This window comes from Podarcis gaigeae, assembly GCF_964106915.1.
Source record: "Podarcis gaigeae genome assembly, chromosome: 9".
In the NCBI taxonomy this organism is placed as follows: Eukaryota; Metazoa; Chordata; class Lepidosauria; order Squamata; family Lacertidae; genus Podarcis; species Podarcis gaigeae.
The window spans coordinates 43,010,959-43,025,032 of NC_139685.1; the positions used below are offsets into that span (position 1 = coordinate 43,010,959).

The 14,074-nt window shown below is 39.5% G+C and overlaps 1 protein-coding gene across 5 annotated transcripts in view; it reads left to right on the forward strand.

Annotated features, from left to right (window-relative positions):
* SLC10A7 (solute carrier family 10 member 7) overlaps positions 1-14,074 on the forward strand; it is a 125,127-nt gene that overhangs the window by 92,566 nt on the left and 18,487 nt on the right. For all 5 annotated transcript variants that reach the window (XM_083755896.1, XM_083755892.1, XM_083755894.1 and 2 more), the window contains 3 exons: positions 5,841-6,006; positions 8,547-8,598; positions 10,573-10,646. In XM_083755896.1, the coding sequence (XP_083612022.1) occupies positions 5,841-6,006; positions 8,547-8,598; positions 10,573-10,646 (292 nt within the window). The remainder of the gene's footprint in view (positions 1-5,840; positions 6,007-8,546; positions 8,599-10,572; positions 10,647-14,074) is intronic.

Sequence of the window (14,074 nt, forward strand, 5' to 3'; positions counted from 1 at the left end):
GCCCCATCTCATCCCTCTGGTCCAGGGAACCACCTACAAACTGTTCCTCAGTTTTGTCAGAATAAAGCTTCAGTTTATTAGCTCTCATCCAGTCAATTCCTGAGGCAAAGCAAACTTTCCAGCACATCCACTGGCACACCTGCAGATGTAAAGGAGAAGTAGAGCTGTGTGTCATCAGCATATTACAGACAATGTAGTCCAAAATGCTGGATGGCCCCACTCAGCATTTTCATGGAGATGTTAAACAGTGTGGGGGATAAAATCACACCTCCACACTAAATGCTCTATGGCACCAAACAGTATTATCCAAGCACAACCACCTGAAAATTACCATCCAAGTAGGACTGGAACCACTGTAGAGCAGTGCCACTCAACTCCACCTTAGCTGTTTCAGAAGAATACCATGGTCAAAGGTATTGAAAACCGCTGAGAGATTGAGTAGAGTTAACAGGAACACACTCACCCTTCCTCTTTCCCAGCATAGCTCACTATTCAGTTTCCATATTGAAGTCAACTGAAATGGATCCCAACTGAAATGGATCTAGAAAGTTGGTTTCATCCAAGAGAGCCTGGATCTGTTCCACAACCATTGCTCAGAGACCTTGCCCAAGAAGGGAAGATTAGCAACTGGTCATTAATTACTTAGATTGTCTGTATAAAATAAGAATTTCTTAAGGATTGGTCTTGCCACATCCTCCTTTAAGCAGGCAGAGACCACCCAATCACCATCCTGGCCAAGGCTGACCCCTCTCTCACAGGTTGTCACCCAGATTGAACCAAGCACCTTGACCATGTCTTTGGGCTGTACTAACAGAAACTCGTCCAACCCTTAGGACTAGACAGACACTTCTTGAGATGTGTCTGCTTTAACAGTGGAGTCAAGGTCTTGGCAAATGCAAGCAATTTTATATCCATCTTGCTCACCCACTCAGGTCTTGGTGATACAGACCAGGTCAGCCTTCTTATCCACAATCAAATCATGGTTAGGAAAAATCTTATTCAAAGTCAATCTGGCGTTCAACAGTAATAGCTGCAAACCTGAAGGTTGGCGGATAGGACAACCACCATTCTTCAAGCTGGAGAGGGGCCTGGCACACTGATTGTCTATTCTGTGTCACCTGGCCTGTGCCTCCTCTCACTCTATATCTACCCTTGCTCAGAATCACTGTAATTGCCGTTTCCCCAGCTGATCTCGTCCCAGGCATATCTTTTCCTCACTCCCTAAAACTGAGTGCCATAAAACATATCTGAGCAAATTACAGTTAGACAACAACCACCCAAAAGATAAAGGAGCTATAAAGCATCAGCTACGAATCCCCCCTTTTAAGAGCAATTTTCCATGGGAAACTAAAAAAGGAAAACCAATGATAATTTACTCAAGCAAGAACTAGGTTGATTTTATGAACAGGCTTTCAGGCTGCAGTCCTGTGCACACTGAACTTGGTGGAACTTCCTTCTGACTTGTGCATAGGCTTGCCCTTTCAATATAGTTTGGCATTTAAAGTAAATAAAGCTACAGCATTTCTTAAGAAACATTTTAAACTAGAATGTAACTTTAATCCATATAGAAATGGCCCTGTTTACAGCTAAACTTCAGCTGAATTTCAGGAAGAAGCAGCAATCTTCTGGGAGGCCAACACTGCTGAAAAGCTGTTCAGAAAAATTGAGATGACAGATTAACAGCATTCATGCCATAGTTCACTCTTATCTGACACTTGACTTTAACTACAGACAGATGAATTCTTGATAGGAAGGTAAACAAAGGAAAATATAATATACAGCACCCTAAAAATGTCATGAAAGGTTTGTTTTATGGTATTGAATTGCAGTGTTTTTAACATTTAAAAATAGAAGTTTGAAAATGACCTTCAGATTGTTTAGGGAATTTTAATAAAATGCAAGAGCTTGTGTAACACTCATCTAAAACTAAATAGAACACAATATTGTGATTTGCATCCTGCTCATTGAACAAGATGTTATTCATAAACACACACATTAATGTATATGATGTTTAGAGACTGAAGTTTAAAGAAGCAATAAGCTAAAGAAAAAATAACAAAATCAAAGCAGAGAACATTTGAAGAGGCATATTCTGACATCCGTCTTTTTGGAAAGTACATTGCTACATCAGAATATTAATAGTCAATAAAGGAAATTATATTTAAAACCTTGCATTGTTTTGTGATCTTTTTCACATTTCTTCAAAGGGGAGAGCACTTGAGTCATATGTGTTTCTTTGGGATGCTCAAAGGAAAGGGATTTTGTAGATCAAAGTGGCTGGGAAGTAGCAGTCAGCAAAGGCAGCAGTTCAAAAGTAGAATCTGTTCAGAGCACAGACCCAATAAGCTCAGAACCGTTATAGGGTATTCTATCCTATCCAGGCACTAAATTGCCAATGAACTCACATCTGATTTTTATTAAGCTCCTATTTGCCCCTTTAAAAAATACAGTAAATAAAGGAGATTTGGAGGACCTCCCATGTAATTAACTTAGATCAAATTTACATTAGCATTCTCTTCCTATAGTGTCATTATTAGAATCACCACTGCAGTTGTACCAAGTGTTGTAAGTTCAATGGAAGATATATAGCATTTGCAGGCAACCCTGAATGCAGTGCATACAGTTCTAGATTCAGAAGTTCTTGAGGCCCGACTATGTGTTGCATGGAAGTAAGTGTAATTGAACCGTGATAACCCTTTTATATTAGGAAATGCTTTTTCAGTAGCAATTTCAGGTAGGGAACTGACATGAGAGGAAAGGACTAAGCACGCCACACACCCAGTTCTCTGCTTCAGATTACCACTTCCTGAAGTGCTTTTTCCTTAAATAAAAGGGCTGCCGTGGTTCAATTACATGCGTTTGCATCATGTAATGTGTAGTTATATCCTCAGATAGAAACAGGTGGATAGACCATCTTTTTCAAGTGTGATGTTGGAAAGGTGGCATATGAAAAATGTAACTAAATCCATAATAGATAACTGCAGCAATCTTGACACTCTCTTGCTCAGTGGCCTCAGATGCCTTTGTACGACGGACCATACACCCACCTTTACTTGCTGCAATAGAGTATGACATGGGCATAACTTTTCTTTCTTGGGGAGGCTCATACTATTTGTTTTCTTGTTTGGGCCAAATCATGTTTGAGATCCTTTGTTGTAGAACCACTGTAGTGTATGGCTAAGCTGGAAAGTCGCCAATTCAATCTCACCTCAACTATACACAAAGTCCTCTGCCCATATCATCTACATAGAGATAATAATACGGACCTAATATACAAGATGGTTGTAAGAATTACTGAGAAGAATGTGCATGGAGCTCTTTGAATATGCAGAAAGTGTTTTATTGTTTAGTCGTTTAGTCATGTCCGACTCTTCGTGACCCCATGGACCAGAGCATGTCAGGCACTCCTGTCTTCCACTGCCTCCCGCAGTTTGGTCAAACTCATGTTCGTAAAAGTGTTATATAAATGCTAATAATTAATTTCGTTATAGTAGCTGTGAAACTAATAGGCTACCCAATGCCTATTAAGATTTCTACCCAGCACCTGCTTTTCATTTATCCCTTTGTCAGTTGTAGCCACTAGCAAATCATTAATTTACATCATGTGATTCCCCCACCACCACGCCACTCTGGATATAGATCAGTATTTCTACCCATAAGCATATATGGGGGAGACTATGGTGTCCTTGCTGCCACTTACCAAGTTCATTGCAGTGGTTAGATTCAGACAGGTGCCTTTCATAACTCGGTCCTGTTGGCGCTCTGCTACATTGGTTTTCTCTCCCTTATCAAAGCCCCATCTCTGGACATGACACTTTCCCAGCCCTGATTTACAGAAAAGAAGCAGCAGCCAGTCTTTAAAGTCATGTGACCAACGTGACTGAGTTACTCCACCCTTAGTTTTGTGAATGAGCTTTAAATTTAGGTTTCATATTTCCAGTCCCAGTGATTACTCCACTGAGCCTGCCTGTTAGTGTGTCTCTAGTACCATACAGAAAGTTTAATATAGAGAACTGTTGTCTTGTTGGTTCCAGAGTATGAGAGGTTCAAAGTAGATTAGTGATCAGCCTTGAATAACCTGCCTTTATTTGAAGAGCAAATATTGGCTCAGTAAATGTGTTATGGCACCTGTTTGTGTGCAAAAGCACATTGCTATTAATTTGTGCTGATTTGGAGTCTGTAGTATCACTCTTGCAAAGCTCCAGGCTTTTCACAGCTGCCTTTAATTAAATTACTGCTTCCAGTCTATACACAGAGACATGTACACACACATTCATTTATTCAAAGGCCTTATGTATTCTACCTTTCAGGGGAAAGCCCTCCCAATGAAGCTTGTGAAAGATTTTGATTTCTAAAATTTTATTTAAAAGCATATCTAAACCATTTAATATTTCAAAAATCTCTCAAGTGGTGTACAGAAGCAACATCAATGAAAACAAAAAAATAACTTGAAGCCTATAAAAATATAATGGCAAATCCAACAGACTAGCTGGGGCTGATAGGAGTTGTAGTCCAAAAAAGTCCAGATCTGGAGGGTACCAAGTTGGCAACAGCTGGATTAATGGGTAGCATGAACTTTCTGTGTTACTTCATAAACACTGCAGTAATAAAATCTGTTGGGGCATCTCTTGAGAAGTCTTGTTATGTGGTGACTGAAAAATTAATGCAAGTCCTGGCTTATATAATTTCCTGCAAGTCTAATGTAAGCTGCATACTTTGATTGATGTCACATAGCACTTTCATGTAGATTAAAAAGAAAGGGGAGAAAAGATGGAACCCTGTAGGACAGGTATGGTTGAACCTGAGATTCTCCAGGTGTTGCCCAATCAGCTCCTATCAGCCCCAGCTAGTATGGCCAACAATCAAAGATGGTGGAAGTTATATTCCAGCAACATCTGGAGGACTACAGGCTAGTCACCCTGATGTACCGTAATTCCCAGGGGGAATTAGTCTTCCAGCACCACCTTCCGGAATTATGTCACAACTTTGAGGAAGTCCAGAAAGAAGGCTTTGGTCAATAGTAGCAAAATGTAATGCCTCCTGTATTTCTAGAGCCATGCTGCCATTAGTTACTGTACTTCCAAACAATAAAGGGAGAGGAAAACCGATGAAACAATTTCATTTTCAAATTCCTGAATGTGAAAAAGTTGCACTAAACATTGTAGGCTTGCTCATCTTCTTCCGTTAATTCTGGTATTCCAAAAGCATGCAACTGGCATTTGTCTTTCGATTTACAAAAACTCCATATCTTCAAACTCTGAATTATTTAAGCTCCCACAACACATGCACTTTTGCTTTTCAAGCATGAGTTATAATTTAATTAAAAACTTCTGGTGCATCGCTAGCTATTTAAATATTTAAATGTTCCATGGATCACTTTCGATTATCTGCTCACATGAAATTCCTGAAGATGTCAGATTTTTAAGATTCCCAAAGTTACACTTGGAATTGTCTGTTGATGCAAAGGGGACTGTGATAATTACATACATCCATTAGTATCAGCAGAGGAGATAAACTTTGGGGAGGCTTAATGGGCATGTCTCAGTGACAGCTAGCAAAGAACATTTGGCATGATTAAGGATAGACTTGAATGTACTTGAAAATATACTCTCATTATGGACGCCCAGTGGAAGTTGCACTACAAATGTTAAATTCCCCAGAAGAAGAGTTATGTGGCAGGGAAGCTTTGAAATCCACCGTGGCCGTCATCCAAATTATTCTCTTCTCTTTATGTCTTTCCGCTGTCAGATTCATTTTGTGATGCCCAACTTGGCTCCCTGTGTGCGTTGAAAAGAGGCAACCTGTTGATCTTTCCTCTCTCTCCTCCTGCTATGTTTCAGATTGTCCGAAGATACATCAAGGAGTGGCTTGAGAGAAAGAAGCCTCCGTTTGGTGCTATTAGCAGCTGTGTGCTCCTGATGATCATCTATACAACGTTCTGTGATACTTTTTCCAATCCAAACATTGACCTTGATAAGTTTAGCCTGATTATAATCGTTTTCATAAGTAAGTACCACCAGTTCATTTATAATCCATTTTAAGAGCTGGGAAATGTTTCAAAGGAGCTGTGTATTGCTGCCCAAGGAATCAAGAGCCCATAGTGTACTCCCACATCCATTTTGAGTTTCTTTCTATTGTGACCACATTCTAATATGTGATGAATTGTGGCTATTGAGCACTGCCATGGTCTTTGGATGCGTTTTAGAAATGTGGAAGAAGTAACACTTGCTATAATTTTCTGTCATAGAAATGGTCTGCCTTAATATGTGGGTAACGCCGCAGTAGCATAGAGTCGATTAAGACATTTGTTCCTATTTAGAAATGATGCACTCCTTGAAGAACAAGCATACTTGTGGGCAGGGGTTTACAGGGGGGGCAGGGGCGGCGCACCCCAGGTGCCAACCTGGGAGGGGTGCCTCCCCCCCAGCTGTAGCACAGCCTTTGTACTTGCAGTGACACATGCAAAAAAAGTGGCAACTTTAAAGCACGCAGTTGTAGTATTTTACAAAATGAAGGTTGATGGTGTGACCTAGCAGCAACAAATGGCCTGATACAGGGACCTGCTCATAGTCTCAGCAGTGGCAGCTGTCGTGCCACCAGTTACCCACCCTCTCTCCATGCACACACATGCACACAATATTTTGAGCAAGGGTGCGTAGCTAAGCTGTGCTGCCGTGGTGCTCTGAAAGTAGTGTTACTAGCATCTGCACTGTTGGATAGCATCCTTGGTTTGTTCTGCCACAGAGTCAGCTATCAATTTCAGTATAGATGGGCTGCCAGAACAAAGCCCCTCATTGTAAGAAGAATCCAAACACACAAACGGAAGCATATTTCTCCTCTGTGTGTGCAGAGGCATGTGTAGAAGGATTCTCTTGTGGCCCCTGCAGTACCTGATGTGGCAAAGTGTCAAGTTCTAAATTCTGTTGTGCTTCAGTTAGTCTTCCATCTCTAAGCAGTAAATAGCAGAGCCGACTAAGATATGGTTTTCTGGATATAAAATCTTAAAAGGGCATCCACTCTCCATGGGCATTATAGAGCTTACGATACTATGGTTTTCTCCATGGTTAACAGCAAGAGTGTCAGTTTTTTCATGGTGATTTTTTGTAGGATGGTTTTAGTTGAATAGCAGCATGTTAAAATATTTGTTGTTGGTAAAATATTGTTCTGTCATAAAACACAAAAACTATATTTCTTGCACAATCAGTATGTTTTGTCCTGTCCATATAATCCGTATGTTTTGGTCAGGAATAAAAAATGTCAGATAAATTGGATCAAAAAGGCCCGTGTAAGCATTTTTTTAATTGTCTGAGGAGAGAGAGGGTCCTATTCACTGAGGAGAGAGAGGGTGCTATTCACTAAATTTTACTTAGAATAGACCTACTGAAATTAATGGGCCTAACTTAGTCATCTTCATTACTTTCAATGGGTCTACTCTGAGTAAACCTCAGGTAAATACTATTTGTTGTCTTTTGTGTTCTTCCATATATTTGATGATAAATAACATGCCTTGGGATTACCCTTTTAAAGATTAAAATTAGCTCAGAAAATAAAAGTATTCTGCTGAGGACTGCCTGTAACTTAGTTGGTTAAAAAAAAGTTCCCGTTTTACTAAATAGAGATCAGAATGTGGGGAAACCATTAATGCAACCCAAAAGTGGAAGATGGTGGCAAGGAAGGGCAAGCAGCCATGTGAGACGGTCTGGTGAAGCTACAAAATTTCTAGTCCTTATTCATCCTGGAAGAAATAGACTCATAGAAAGCGTGCACATCCCACACACCCTTCGCTTCAGAAGTTATCCTCAATGTAGGAAGGGTCAGGAAGAACTTGAGATTGGGCTAGACATGTTGTCCTGTAGCTCCATGGCTCCTTTGTATCTGTGTTGACTCTGCAAGCGGCTAACACATGAAGACTTCTGTATTAACACTTTTAAATTCATAAATACTTTATGTATAATTAATAAGAAATACTGCAGTCATTTGCACACACACACACACACACACACAAATATGCATGTATATGTTCTTCCTACTATTCCTTTCAATATCCTCATCTTTTAATTGTCATAACTTTTCTTGGCTTTTAATTTCTTAGCTTCTTTGTATTTAATATGAAGCAATTTCTTTTGTCAAAAAAAAAAAATTTATCAAATTCCTCCAATTAATAAAAGTTCACCCACTCAAAGAAACCAACTTGACCTGTTACGTGAGTCTCATACTGAAAACCAACAAGCCACCAGCCTTCTTGATCATTTATTCAGAGTATGAGAGCCATTTCGAAGCACTTCATTACTTTTTCCTACTATGATATAAATTCTTTGCACAGGGGGAATAGGATAATTTTGTAAGGTATTATGACAGTGTTTAGTTCTGCAGGTACATATCTGACTTTTGTACTTGTAGCAGAATAGCAGGCATATATTTTCTCATTCTTAATAGTAAAATATATGCATTTTTTATATGAAGAGATGGGTGTATATCTAAAATGTGCATTTGTGTGGGTCTTTTCATGTTGCACTTAACATTTATCAAACTAATTTGTCTTTCAGTATTTTCAGTTCAGCTGGGATTCATGCTGTTAACTTTCTTCTTCTCTACAAGGTATGTTACAGCAGTAAAGGTTATCTCTATGGCAAAAAAGAAAAGTTGGGTGCAAAACAGGGGAGTATTGTCCTTTCTGTCAGAAACTCAAAAGTTTGTACCAGGTGTGTGGAAAGTCTTATGCACCCGAGAAATCAAAGGATGGACAGATAATCTACTCCAGTTACTGTTTGTCTGAACATTTATACCCCACCTTGCTATTATACAATCTGACTCAATAGAAAATAGAAAACAAGCATTATAATACATTCCCAGTATCTCTTAGAACAAGCCCTTTGCAGCTGTTGGGAAAATAACTGTAAATATCAGCAGAGGGTCTCTGGCTGGCTGCAGCTCCAATTAACTGCACGGTGAGTGGAGGAGGCAGCTGTAGTGAAGAAAATGCCTAACTGGGGAGTAGTTAATTAAACAATTCAGGAGGAGGGGGTAAATTGGTGTGTTGGGCTTTCCTGGACACTTGCAGTTTGGAATAATTACTACTCTAATACGTATTCACACACTCTCTTTTTACTTAATAGCCACTAATTGAATAAGGTCCAAGAGCTACGTCTCTGCAGTCACAGAGGGAATCCCTTCTGTCCCTGTGCTTTGCTTGTTAACATAGGCCTGATCTAGCCCTATTAGCATAGTGCTCTGCGATGCAACCTGGCTTTTATTACCAAGATTTCTGTGATGCAATTAATTTTTAAAGTGCCTGGGAAAATCTCCTGCACAATCAGCGTGGTTGATTGGCCTCCAGGAGGCAGTTATTAGGCACCTTTAATTTATCTTCTGTATACAGACCATATTTTTTCATAATGATCCCCAGTGGATGGTGGACAAATTTAATGTAAAACAGAGCCTACTTCCTGGTTTTACACTCATCTGTGATGTGCTAATTTTATCAGAGCCAAAAAGGTGCTGAATTCAGCACCTTCCTCAATCGCCTAACACGCCCCTAAAGTAGTAAGTAATCTATGCCTTTCTTAGAGCTGGGGTGGTTTATTTCCTTCCCATTGGGATGCAAATCGTAAGTTGTTTTTGTTTCTGTTTAAAAGGGGAAAAGATACAGCTTTCCACATACATATAGTTGGCCATTATGAGAAGAGGATGCTGAAGTAGATGGGCAAGATCTGGGTCGGGGTTTGGACAGGTGGTTCAGGCACTTGCGGTTTTCCCTCCTTCTACACACACGCTCCTAGAAATGCAGACTGAATTTTATTTAAAATACTTTGATATTTAAATTAATAATGATTTTCCTGTTGCATATGAGCAGCCATTCCTTACCCTAAGCCATGTGCCTAGGTTCAGACCTCACAACAAGCTGCTGTTACTCCAGAATGGAAAGAAAAGCCTTCCAATTCCTTGTGATATTACTGGAAGTGGAGTGGGTAGCATAAACCCAAGTGCCACTGCATCTTGTCCTTGTAACACTAAACCGTGATTTAACGCTGTGTGCAAACACACAGATAATGTTTCAGTAAGGCCGCAAGGAAAGTATGCCAGTATTTTAGGCTTCACCCTAATAGACTATTTAAAACTGTGTTTTAAGAGTACTGGTGCCCAGTTTTTGGAAAGGTGAAAATTAGCTGTAATGTGGTGCTTTACATTTGTGGAAAAGTACTCTGGGCTGGGATAAACATATGTCCCATGAGAACCAATTGGAATCCTTTCATAGGTGCCAACTCCCTGGGTGCCCGAGCACCCACAAAAGTCCCCATGAAGTGGCCAGGCACCCACAGATTTTGTTCGTTGAGCCAGGTTGACACTCCTGAACCTGCTCATTTTCCAGATAAGAATATATGCAGACAAGAATTTGCAACAACAGAGAAACTATTCCATTTAATGCAAAAATCAAAAGCTGCTGAGCGTATGTAGCTAGAACTATATTTTATGAAACCTAATGCAAAGAGATTAAAAACACACTTATAGGGTATGGAAAGTGAGCAGACGTTTGGTAGAAGAGACTTTTAAAGTGCCTTACATTTTTTCTAGGAAGAATTCTGGTTTCACACCAGCAGATACAGTGGCTATTATCTTCTGCTCTACACACAAATCTCTGACTTTGGGTAAGTCTTTACTAGAGGTTGAGTTCAACTTTTCAGTCTAATCACACTGCTCCTTATACTTCACATTGTTATGAAAGTGGTTTTCTGATATTCTGTTATCAGTTCAGCAATATGACAAGATGTAGTATAAAAGCCTAGCATTAATATTAGTACATTCATGAGAACACTTTTGGAATGGGCAAGTAAATGTTTCCTAAGAGGAAGACAACATAGTCTTCTCCTCTGGGAATTTAGTAATTGTATTGCAGTGCCATTAATCTGTTCCTTCTTTAGATAAAGTGATGTGATTTTTTTTCTTTGTTTTTGATGTTCTCTTTCTCTAATCTAATATTGATAAAGTTTGTGGTTCATTTCAGATTATGTTCTGAGTTATTACAACACAGTCAAACAGCAAAATTATTATAGCTCAAAACTGTAATGCACAAAGCATTTACAATATAAAGAAACATAAATAAAGACAGCAGTGTTTTATCAAATATCAGTGTATTTATCCTAAGCAGTCTCTGGACTATGTGTTTATTCATTACAATTCAGTATTCAAAGATCATTGACTTACTAGTCACTCAAAATTCCCTTGCAATAACATTTGTTATGGTAGATATGTAGAATAAATTTGATTAAAATATAGTTGTACTTTGAGTGGGAAGACACTGCTGAACATTGCATTTCTTTCCTGTGATTTATGGTGATTAGCGAAGATCAAAATAAGAATTTTTAATATAAAGTTTACAGATATTTGTCATAATCTGCTTCACAAGGTCTTCAACCCTCTGTGGCAGATTTGGGGGGCACATGTCTGCTTGCATTGCTTTGCTGGTGTTTGTGTTCCTTCTGGTGCCCCTCATTCCATCAATGCTTCTATTTCCTGAAGGAAGCCTTCTTTCTTCAAGTAGCTTGCTTGACTCTGCTCATTAACCACATTGGTGCCATCTTGGTGATCCCTTTACTGATGTGTAGCATATATTCTAGCAGAGCTTCTATTATTGTGCTTTGGAATAACTCTACCACTATCAGTTGCAGACCAATGTTGCAATATCCAAAACAAGAAAGGTACAATGAGCGCTCAAACCTATTGAGTGTTTTCTTCAAAGTAAGTCCCAGTAGGGCTTTCTTCAAAATGCATGTGCAATCTAACCCATTGCAGCTAAAAATGATGGTGATGTAAAATAGAGAAATATGCCATATAAGCTGGGGCCTAATATATCTTTGGGCTGGGTAACTAAAAACATTTTTGGAAATGAACTTTTTAAAATTGCCATTGGAAGCGCCCTTGGAGATTCCATATGCAAAAACATGGCACTTAGAAGTACACCACTGTCTATCAGCCCTTTTCAATTGGAAAGAACACCTCATTATACGGTAATTAATATTTGGCATTTTCTCCAAATATAACCACAAGTCAGTGTTCCGGGAAGCTGACGAAAAGTTTACCGAGCAATTTAAATAGAGAGTGGTAACCCTAGGGAAAATATTTGCAAATGCACCCAATTTATTCTTATGTTGGCGTCAATGAGGGCTTCAGTTTCTTTCAGACCTACATGTCAAGATCACTCAATGTGGACCTTTTTGGGATGGTGTATTTGTTCCATAAGACTCATCTGTTGGCTACATGTGCTGATATAGGAAAGATCCTCAAATATCTATCCACCTTTCTGGCCTTGCTGGCACACAACTCCAATGTATTGCATTAATTAAATCAGTTGGTTTTGAAATGGAACCATTGCTAGCCACTTTGCAATCTCTCTCACTGTTGTTTCCTAACCCACAGTAAGTCCTATGTTAAATTCACAGCAAACTCCTCGGTGTTAAGACATCCAGTGGTAGACGTGGAAAGTGGCATTCTAAAAAACCACTTCTGCTTTCTGTGAATCATATGGATGCATCACTTGAAGAAGAAAAAAGAAGTGGTGGATAATATGGGTGGCCATTATCATGATCATCATCATATACTCTGTTCTTGGACACTGCGTGTATAGGGAGCCCTATATCAAGTAGAAAAAGAGAAATTGATTGTGTTTTAGTATCTACATTAGGTAGTTGTTAGGGCCTAAATAATTTCCAAATGAACTTATAAAGAAGGAAGGGTAGAGAACTATCAGCAAGACAAAGGGGTCTGTATCGAAAAGCTATGAAAAGGGGTGAACATTTATAACAAGCACCAGATTTTCTATTCAAGAGAGACCACGGAGGAACACTTGTGAGTTTCCACTTTCCAAAGCAAAAGCAATTAGTATGCTTTGTAGCAATAATGATAAAGCAGTTGTTGTTGTTGGCATCCGTCTTGTCTTGAGAGATGAGTGCACCTCCAGGAGTGAAGTCAAACTGCGTTAGCAGCTCTAAAGTGACACCCCCAGGGCGCAAGCCTGGCCATCATGTAAGGAGGTCCTGGGCTGCCCAGACGACAAGGACACCAACCCCTTTTCGGCCTCACTGATGTGATCCAAAGGAAAGGAAAGCAATACATTTGGCACCAGTTCAGATGCAGGAGTTGCCAGAAGGAGGGCAGATGCAAAGAACAAGCCTTTTCAGTGGTGATGCCAGTATGTCTGAATGGCCTTCCTGGGAAGACCCAACAGCCTCATTTCTTCCCCTTTTGAGACAGGGTCTGAAAAGGTGTTGTTGTTGTTGTTGGATGGACTTTTAATAATGTTGAAGTATCCTTTAAGTTATTTTGGTTTTAATTTTGAATCCCGCCCCCTCTGTTGCAGATTTTTAAACTTGTGCCCAGGATCCCTGTATGCTGTCTTGGGTGCAGATACTATAGAAAATATATAAGTTTTATTTTTAAGAGATCTTGTCCATGAACAGCAAAAGTCTTGCACCAGCTAAGTGATTTGAGTTTTTACCTCACTGGAAGTATCAGCTGATCAAGTGGTTATGCTAGCTAAAACCTCTATTGCAGAGTAAGAGACAGAAGAGGTGAATGTCTGCCATTGTCTTTAGACGCCATTATGGGCAGAGAGCTCCTGAATAAGCATGCAGTTACTGACATAAGATGGATTGCACCAGCAGCTTCTCTACAAATTTCCTTGTTTAATTACATTTTTAAAAGAGAAGTGAAAATAGAAGAAAGTAATAGGAGAAAGAATGAGGAAAGAGAAGAGAAGAAGAAAGATGGATTCTGGTGGCTAAGAAATAAAAGTGGGTCCCTTGGTTGCCAGCTGGGGTTTATTGTTGATCTGAAAAAGGTAGATTGCTGTGTTACAAATTTCCTAAGTACTGTACTCTGATCTAAAATTCTCTATATTTAATTTTTTGTCATAGAATTTACCAGAGGTCCTAGTCAGGAAGCTTTGGGATAATTGTGAAAGCATGTTTAATCTGCCAGCTTTTTAGAGCAGATTTGTTTGTGGTGTGTTTTCTGAGGTTTCAGTGGACGCAATGGGACAAGATGCTGTAGTTCGGGGGGGGGGGAGTATAAATGGAAT